This window comes from Streptopelia decaocto (assembly GCF_964273445.1).
Source record: "Streptopelia decaocto genome assembly, chromosome: 3".
NCBI classification, from domain to species: domain Eukaryota; kingdom Metazoa; phylum Chordata; class Aves; order Columbiformes; family Columbidae; genus Streptopelia; species Streptopelia decaocto.
Window position 1 is genome coordinate 18,425,821 of NC_138656.1, and position 9,505 is coordinate 18,435,325.

The 9,505-nt window shown below is 40.2% G+C and overlaps 1 protein-coding gene across 2 annotated transcripts in view; it reads right to left on the reverse strand.

Annotated features, from left to right (window-relative positions):
• The window catches only part of XDH (xanthine dehydrogenase), a 60,720-nt gene extending 56,181 nt beyond the window's left edge, over nucleotides 1-4,539 (reverse strand). For both annotated transcript variants that reach the window (XM_082047307.1, XM_082047308.1), the window contains exon 1: nucleotides 4,365-4,539. In XM_082047307.1, coding sequence (XP_081903433.1) covers nucleotides 4,365-4,418 — 54 coding nt within the window. In that variant the 5' untranslated portion in view covers nucleotides 4,419-4,539. The remainder of the gene's footprint in view (nucleotides 1-4,364) is intronic.
• Nucleotides 4,540-9,505: the final 4,966 nt, after the last annotated feature.

A 9,505-nucleotide genomic window follows, 5' to 3' on the forward strand; every position in this document is an offset into this window, starting at 1 on the left:
TTCAGTTACTGGTTCTTTAGGTTTGGGGGGGGGTTGTGTTTTGTTTGTTGGGTTTTTGTTTGTTTGTTTTAAAACCAAATGGCACATTGCCAAATATACCAGATAGAAGGTTAGATTCTGACAGATTCAAAACTGTGGATTTTACTGCATGTGGTAGCTTAAATATTAATCAAATGCAGAAAGAAATTTTGTTGGAAGTGTTAGGATGGCACTGACAGTCAAACGACCCCCCAACAAATGTGCTCTGTACTGCTGTGTTTGTAATATACATCTATTTGTCCACTGATTCCAGGAATCTTAAATACTCAGATGGGGAGGGAGCCCAGTCTGGCCCTATAGCTCTTCAAGCTTTACTACATGGAGCAAGTTCCTAATAAGTACCCTGCACTCTTAGAGCCCGTGGGGTGGTCCAGAGAGTTGTTCAGCTCACTTTCCCATTATTTCATGTACACAATTTGGATCTCAGCAAATATTTTGTTTACCTTCTCTACCTGCCTTTCACTAACTCAGATAACTTTGCCTTCACAACATAAAGCATCATATTTAAGTTAGCATTCCCAGGAAGTTAAATAAAGGATTTTTTTCAATTTAAAACAGTAGTTGAGCAAGGTAAATAGAGGAACAAGAAGGAAAATAAGACAGAAATTTTCCTAGTTCCCTAATCAACATGCTAACCCTTCCATCAGCTAGGGTCTTTAAATGAGAAGTTAATGCTTTTCTGAACAACAAGCTCCATTAAATCACTAGTCCCTAATCACTCAATTAGTTGTAAGAAGAGAAGATGAAAGGTTTTAACCAGACTGTCACACAGTAAGTCAGATGAGTCAATGTAAAGGTCCCCTAGGACATTAAAACCTGTGAATGTGTATTCCTGAAGTCAATGAGAGATTTCAAGTTTATTTACTAGGAAAAAGAATTAGAACACAGATGAACAAACTGTGCATAACCACACAATGTAAATCTGCTACTGGTCATGAGAACATTTTGTTCTGCTTTAAACCAGTACACTGAAAACTTGTAATTCACTGTTTATGTAGGATCCAGAGGGTCCCAATGCTCAAAAAAATCCTGTACTTTGGCTGGTCCCATCTGCAATCAAACATCCACAAGCTTTGGAAGAGGTCTAATGTGGCTTCCAGCTCAGACCCCCTCTTAACACTCAGGACAGAAACAGAAATATTGACCCCACGTGTTTGAACTAAAGTTACATGCTACATACGCACAAGACAGACTTGTCAGCTGAGAAAAACAAAATTGCCACTATTAGCTTTAAATTGCATATGTTATTTTCCATTCTAGTCTAGGCAGACTATCGAGATAACTTCGTGCTAGTTGTGTGCCAAGCTTTACACCCAGTGAAGTAAACAAGTGCTTAAAATAAACAATTCTGAATGTGAAGTATGCTCAGCTGTTCTGAGGAGAGTTTTTCTTGACAACATTGCAGACTGGGCTAATGCAAGAGAAGCATTTGCTGCCCTCAAAGTCTCTATCTTATCAACCACCTCCTATCACGCGGTTTTGTACCGTGACAGAATATCAGCAGCCCATTAGCAATGTCAAGCTGTCACGAATTCGCACAGCAGTAACCTTTCCCACTGACCACGCTGTCACATTCTCTGCAGAGAATTGACTGGAATATTTAGTCAGGACTCCAGATGGATGGCGCTGTATCCTCACTTGCTGCCTGCTGTTTCAGCAGCATTGCCCAGGCACTTCCCACCACCCCTTGCGTCACCTAACTTCTTACGTGCAGAAGTGTCCCAACAAACTCCGCATTTGTTGCCACAGATCAGATTGCCTCATGAGTCCAATTCTCTCTCTTGAACCTGCATTTGGTGGGGGTGTAACTCAAGTCATTTCAGCAGCACACCAAAAAGAAACGGAGTAGAAAAAGTCAGTGTCACTGGAGGCTCTGGGTAGAGCATAACCCTGGAAAATTTCATCTCTCTGATCAGGTGGAGCCCTATTCTTCACTAGCACTGCTGGTTTCATGAGCAGGGAAGGATGCCGAGACAGTCTTGACATGTGGAATGAGTTGGGACCGCTGGTAGTATTAACCGTTCCCTGGTGGGTTTTTTTTTTGCAAACAACTGCCAAGATCACACTGTGATAAACCCCTTTACACATGCACAAGGTCAGCTCCAAAATGCAGCTTTTGTAAACAGGAATCTCAGTTCCATAAAAATTGCTGAAATGCACCAAGGGCGATGCCATTCACAGTATGTTTGTTAGCTCCAGGACACAGCAAGAACAGACAGCAGATATCAAAATAACTGCTGCTAGGTTTCAGGTTCTAGGCTGTTCTTTCTCCCCCTCTCTGCCTCTTCCTACATGCATAAAAGAGTCCCACAGAACCCATCCTGTGCAGCTCAGTCTCTCCTCTTTTGCCTTGACTAATACACATTTTCATGTAATAGCCGAGAGTCTCCTCCAGGAAGAAGGGCTTTTCTGCCAATTTACATAGAGCAATCAATGCTCTTGTAATACCTGTGCACCAACCAATGCTGAAGCACCAGCTGTAAATGTACATAGGAATTTGTTTATAAAATCTTCATACCTACCATGAGTGGTATATTGGTTTGGAACATGAGCTGGCCTGGCACCAGAACTACAATTGTCTTTCGTTAGAGCATTCCAGAAAAAAAGAAAACGAGACAGAACACTTGGCTTGTATCAGGGTCTGCATTACCCAGCCTGTTTGTAGCAACCTCCTACTGCAAGACTGAAAAAGCTCCAAGTTCACCCCTAAGAGTGAAGTTCATAGGGAGGGATTTGAAGTTACTGAAACCTTCAGAGAGTAAGAATAAGACGAGTTCATGGTACACCAGCTGTGCCTATTGTAGCGGAAAATTCACAGATCATCCTGTGCCACTGCTTCATGAGCTCAACTACTAGACTCAACTAGCCAGTCATTATTAACTTGAAGCTTCAAGTTTTTGCCTGGCTCTAGAAACAACAAATGGCTGATGTATCAATTAACATTCACAAATGAACCATTACTGACCTGTGTGAACAAAGGTTCAGCTGTCATCTTTCTTTACAAAACCACAAAACAGGGCTGGGTTCTACATCAGTATTACACTCTTTGAGTTCTTTGAATAACTTATAATCCATACTAGGTAAACTTCATTCTTCACCTAACTATTGATAGATAAATAAAACAAAACTTTGATATCAAGTGCCTTAGTACCTTGGAAAGTTCAAATTCCAAATCAGTTTTGGTCCAAATTCATAACTAAAACACCATCATTGTAGTAACCATCTTATCCATGTTTACACTTGATTAAATTAGCACGGAAGACCAACAAAAGCAAAATTGATAGTAATCCTGTGCCAGTCTGTAGGGCAGGGCACAGAGCTATTTAAGCAAATAAGAACATTGTGTGATTCATCAAGAGATTAAAGAAATTGATTCTCTAGCCCAAATTTAGTATCACATGTGATTGACCCCCTAAGCAGCACACAGGGAAGGTGCACAGCACACAGCGGATATACAACCCTCTCCCCTCTCCAAGTTTCACAGCTGGAATCTGCTTTGGCACACATTTCTCTGCCCAAGTATCTGGGCAAGGGGAAGGTGGCAGGGCAGGATTAGCATTGAGCTGAGCTCAGAAACAGAACTACCTTGGTACTCATTGCTCAAAAAACAGGCAGCCTTGACTTGTTACAAGTTTTTGAAGAGCCTGGGCTGCAATGCTGGCCAGGGCAAATCCAAACCAAGAAAGTGGGCTCTGGGACAAACTGTTCAAAGGTGTCCAGCACGTGCAAGGACAACCCCACCCCCTGTGAGACACGGGCACTTCTTAGGTAATTGTCAGCAGTTGATCTAGGAAACAGTACCAGTTAATGGGCTTTGATTTCAGAGATTTTTCTAGCTTCTTAAGTGGAAATTGAACAAACATTTTACTTTAATCCCTGTTAAAAATCAAATGTCAGAATTACTTACTGAACACATGAATTATATATGGAGACTCACATTTGAGCTGCATTTTCCAGATCTGTTGTAATTACTGGAATTATTTCTAGTAGAAATGCCTGTACTAAGTCAGTGCACATTTATTTAAAAGTAGTTTCCTCAGAATTGCAATAAATTTTTGCCAACAAATCTAAAATGTAAAAGGCACATTCTGTAGTTGTGTTACTCTTTAAATAACTCACAAGGTAAAGTCACAAGGTAAACTCAAAGACAAGAAAAAGGTACTTAGCAAAGCAATAAATAGTCTTCCCAATTTAATATTTAAAAGCCACGGCACTTGTGCTGGTATTAGAAAACTTCAGAGGAGGAAAAAGATTACTAGAAATAAAAAAAGAGATCAAGCCACAATCCAGGAGCAAGCTGGGCAGAAAGCTGGGATCATCCTTACCTTTTTACCATTCACAAAGAAAACAAGTTCATCCCCTGTCTCATTTGGAGCCATGCTGCACGCTTTCCAAAATTCACTCAAATAGGGCCACAGATCACCCTTCCGAGAGCAGCCCCACACCCCACAGCAAAGTGAGCACCAGCAATACGACAAGTAATATGAGTCTGCCTCGAGAATGTTTGACTTTATTTCTACATCGGTGCCCTGTGAAACCCCATATTATATAAGAAGCAGCGAAGAGGCGTGCCAGCTGCCTTTGGTTGGTGCTTCTGCAGCAGTAATGACAGAAAAGGAACTGGAACGAGCAGAGTGGCCCGCCCCCTTTTATATAGCAATAGATCACAATTCAACTGCATTCCCTTTAGATTATCCTGCCAGGCTTGGGGCACTCAGAGTGTGCCACTGCGACGGCTGCCAGCAGCTCACTGTGTTTTGCAATACAATGCAAACTTCAGGGAAGGGGGGGTTCTCCCAAATATCCCTCCCCAAATATTAACATGGAAAAGCTTTGCTTCCCTCTCTCTGTGCATAGCCATCCACCTGGCACTGGCCACACTGAGGCGTTCCTCATGAGAGCACCTGCTTATTTAAAAACTCCAATACACACACATCAGCTAGTAGGCTGACTGCAAGACTATTTCACTATTTCTCTTTAGTTTTAAAGCTACAGTGTCCTCTTCCACCTGCAAGGACATAATTTACACAGTTATGTATTCATCCAGATAAAAGCAATTCTAGAGAACTGGAACTCAGAAGAGGTGCTGAGCTAAGACCACAATATTTCCACTGGGCTTTTAAAGCCTTCGGACTTACCTTTTTTGGTTTCCTCTTCACATGCTGGATATTGGGTGCATGTTGCCAGTGAAACACAGAGGAAAGCAAGTTCTTTGAAGAATTTTTTGTCTTCCATTTCCTTGTCAGTGATTTCTTCTGGTTTCTCGGTTACATGACCATGTATTTTGCATTGTTGAAGTCTTCCTGTTTTTTCTTCCAAAGTTGTTGCAGAATTGCCCTCAGACCCCTAGATATGACATGTGTTGGTTTAATGAACAAAATACCTAAATTATTCACAAAACAGCACAATTCCAAAGTCTCATGGAAGTTTCTTGGTAGTGTGCTTACTCTTGTCTGCCTTATTCTGATTTTTGCAACTTTGCTTTCTCTCTTCAGCATAGCAGGCTTATTAGTTTAAATTAGCTTTTTTGCTGCCTTAAAATCCCTGGGAAAGCACTACATCAAAGTCCCCTTTCCAGGAAACTCTCTGAACAATTCACAAAACAACAAAATCTAATTAAGTTACCATTTTCAGAAACAGTCTTTCCTTCAGTATTTTGGAAATATGTCAGAGAAAATACAATACATACATTATTTTTACTAGCTTTTCTCTTCAGACTTATGTATTCTATTGCCCAGTCTATCCCCTAGAAAAGCTATTTTATAACAAATGTCAAATATTTTCTCAGCACTTCTTTACATGCACGCAGTTTGCTGAAAGTACAGTTCACAGCAAACTTGGGCTTAACACCAGCTGCCTTCATCTATATTTGCAATGAAGTTATGCACAGCTGAACCAGTGCTGACACCTATTGTCTGGCACCTCCTACTTTGTAGTATAGGAGCATTAGAAAAATTACACTTTTCTCCAAGAAATCTTCACCACTGTTACGTTATATCTACGTGCAAATTTATGCAAGCACTACCCTCGCATAGCAAGCATCAATCTCAAAATTAGTGTACACAAGCTTAGTACTCATAAAGAGTTTTGTAATATTTTAAATAACAATTATTACTCATAACCACCGGTAACACTTTACAGCAATCTCAAAGCAACTAGCCATTACAGCATTAACACCAAAATCAAACATGCTTAGTTTCCTAATCTGTGTTTTCCACAATGCACAATGTCTTCTTAGGTTGTAATCCTGTCACCTCTTTTTTAAGGAACCCCAAGCCTTTTGCCCAGCCTTGGTGATAACCTTATAGCTAAACTATCTCTTCTTGCTAAATCAGTAAACAGAATCTTATGATATTCCATCGTAATGTTTATTTCTGACCCATCAACCTACTGTATACATAATGTAAAAATAAAGATAAATACATCCATGATAGTAACCTCTATATGTAGATTACACAGGAATATAAAACTCCAGACCTCATCTCAACAGGGTCACCAATCATACAAGATTAAATTCATTCATTCTCCCACAACCCCAATGGGACAGTCTACTATTATACCCGTTTCACAGGCAGAGAACCAAGACACCTAGACCAGGAATTTTCCAATAACTCTGGAGCGTGAGAACTCATGAAGTCTCTCAGCCATTTTTGAAAATCCCAGCCTGAACAGAACAGTGGATTACCAGAAAAAGAACGCCAACCCTCATTAAACTTCTGTAACATAGGATCTCCATTCAGTGAGCTAAAATTAAAAGCTTTTGTCAATCAAACACAACTTGTTTATGAGACAAAATATTCTGACTTACCAGTCAGTTACAGTCTAGCAGGTTTCCCATTTTAGAAATTGTCCCTTTGCCCATTCATAACTCAGGGGTAGGTATGTTTTAGAAGTTCAAAATTCCCTGTAGTCTGACTCAGTTATTAAAGAGCCCCAGCAAGCAGTTGATGTTAGTCAAGAACTATTAAAAAAGAAAAAAAAAAGCAGCTGGCTTTTCTCATTCTGACTAGTTAATCCTGTGGATCTGGCTGTTGCAATCACAATGATAATTAGTTCTGCAGATGATCATATGCATAGCTCAAGAAATACAGTGAAATTTACGGAAGCTCCATTCCTGCCTAAGGAGTTTACCACCAGAATTAGGTAAATGCATGGAAGTATAACAACAAACCGATACCAGAGGTAGTAAAGGAAAAGGCTTAAAACAAAGGTCAGAAGGTTTGTCACTTTGTTCTCATGTTCCTCTTGCAGGGAATGGGGGAAAGAGGAAGAAAGTACAGGCAGCTCTAAAGAGGGTTGTGTGGAGGAATTTATGAGGAGCGGTTTGTTAAAGCAGGTAGTAAAGAATACAAAGTCCCAAGTAACTGCTTTAATGCCATACCCCATGTATCAAGTTTCCAGGGTTTTCACTTTAACTCTGTGTGCCTGCTGCCCCTGGTAGCTGGACTCCTACAAATGTATGAAGCATCCGCTCTGGCTAAAACCTGTGGACAGCATCTTTCACCTGAAGCAGAAACTATTTGTTTGCTTTAGATCTGGAAATCCTTCTTCAGTGGACACAGATATCCTTTCTGGGAACATGCACTGGCACTCTTTTCAGGGATCCCAAGAGGTCTCATTCTCCTGAAATTAGGGTCAGCTGTGAGAGCATATGAGGTTAGCTGGGGCTTTACGCACCATATCTTTTACTTCTTAAAGATTCCTTTCCAGAATATAAACTAATTAGCGGTTGTGTTACTTTGCTGCAAGTGTTCTCTGTATAAGTTAATAAAAATCAATCAATCAATCAATCAATCAATCACACTGTATTGATTGCAGAATATGAAGGCAGAGAGTGTTGTCTGAGGATATCAGGTCTCCCTTGGCATCACCTATTAACCACTCTTGAAGACAGGCTCCTGAAATAAGTGGACATTTTATATGACTGGATAGAGACATTCATACTCTATTGGCAAAGTCTCACAAAAGAATCTCAAAGAAATACAATCTTTTCAGGATCCTAATACAGGCAGTAAACTTATTACTTTGCAATAACAAAAAAAAAAAAATCCATAAAATTGCCATACAAGTGTGAAAGTAAGATATTGCTTATCTTTTCAAGGGCATTTCTCAGGTTGAAAACAAAATCACAAGTTATATGCACTTTCTTACAAGAAAATTTCTTTCTGGTTACAGATGTAACTTTGAAGTAGATCATGGTCACAAAGCAAATATGAATTGGATCTCCTCATTGAGGGTTGTGAGTGGATACTGGCTCATTATTAATGAATCACTAATCAGTGTCCAGCTTATACTTTCTAATTGTATGGATTCATTTCACGAATTATGACCTCTTCACCTGCATTTGAAGATGGGTGGAGTTTAATTATAGTTCTTTTCGTCCTACCACCTGCTTCCTCTGACAGCAAGAGTGAACAAAGTTGGTTAATTCTGCCCTCTGTTGAGAAGTACTGGTTGTCACTAGACTTTCAAATGACTAAAGCAAGACTTTTGTTTTAATTCATTTGCAGTTCTTCTGTCATTACCTGGTTCCAGCAGACCAAACAGAGGATGTTACAGATATCTGACCTGAAAAGCAAACTCTTTTCAAACAGGTTTTTTAATGTGTGTTCCTTGCCTTCATCAGCAGCTGACTTGACATCTATCAGTTGTCTTTTTCTTGCTTCCAGGGTATCATGAGAGAGAAAAACATCAGACACCCATCCTGGTAATCTCACTCAAAACCAGTAAAATATTTTAATCTTTCTTCTTGGCCTTTTTTTCTCTTCATCTGCTGATATTCTAGGTGTACTGTTTGTATGCAGTCATAACTGTCCCAGGATGCAGAAAGAAGCAGAGACTGGCTGCTGTCATTGTCACAGGTGGAAGCATTGTCTCCAGTGGGTGTTTAAAGAAGGAAAGGTGGGGGTTGGACACGGCTGCAACAACCAGGTAGAACTCTTCATTCTTCTGAACATCTCCTTCTCTGGTATCAAATAATACCCTAATATTCCAAGATCCCTAAGCAAGGAAGCAGGAGCTTCTGGGCTAGTCTAAATAAGTATAAGCTGATTCCCATACCTAGCTTGCATAAACACATGCTGATTTTTTCCCAATACTTTTCTTCACAGGAGAGTCTCTAACACAGAGGTCTGCCTCTCTTATTTATTTCTGCCCCTGTGAAGGTATGCATCAATTTTGCTCAGGAGATCATTAAATCTAGTTTTCTCTTGTCGATACACCAAATGCAGTTTAGCACATGGCTCCTTGTCAAAACTCTGATACCAGCTCTGTGGTGTAAATTTCTATTTAATATGCTGTCCTAAACCTGCCCGGGCATCTGCACAAGTCCTCTGGCTGCCCTGTGTATCTCACTGTTAATCACTTTCTCATTTTAGAATGCAGTATTTTAGTGGGCAGTTTGTTCAAAAGACAAAAGATCCTTCACAGCTGCTTCTGCTAACACAAAAGGCTTCCTGAGTTGACC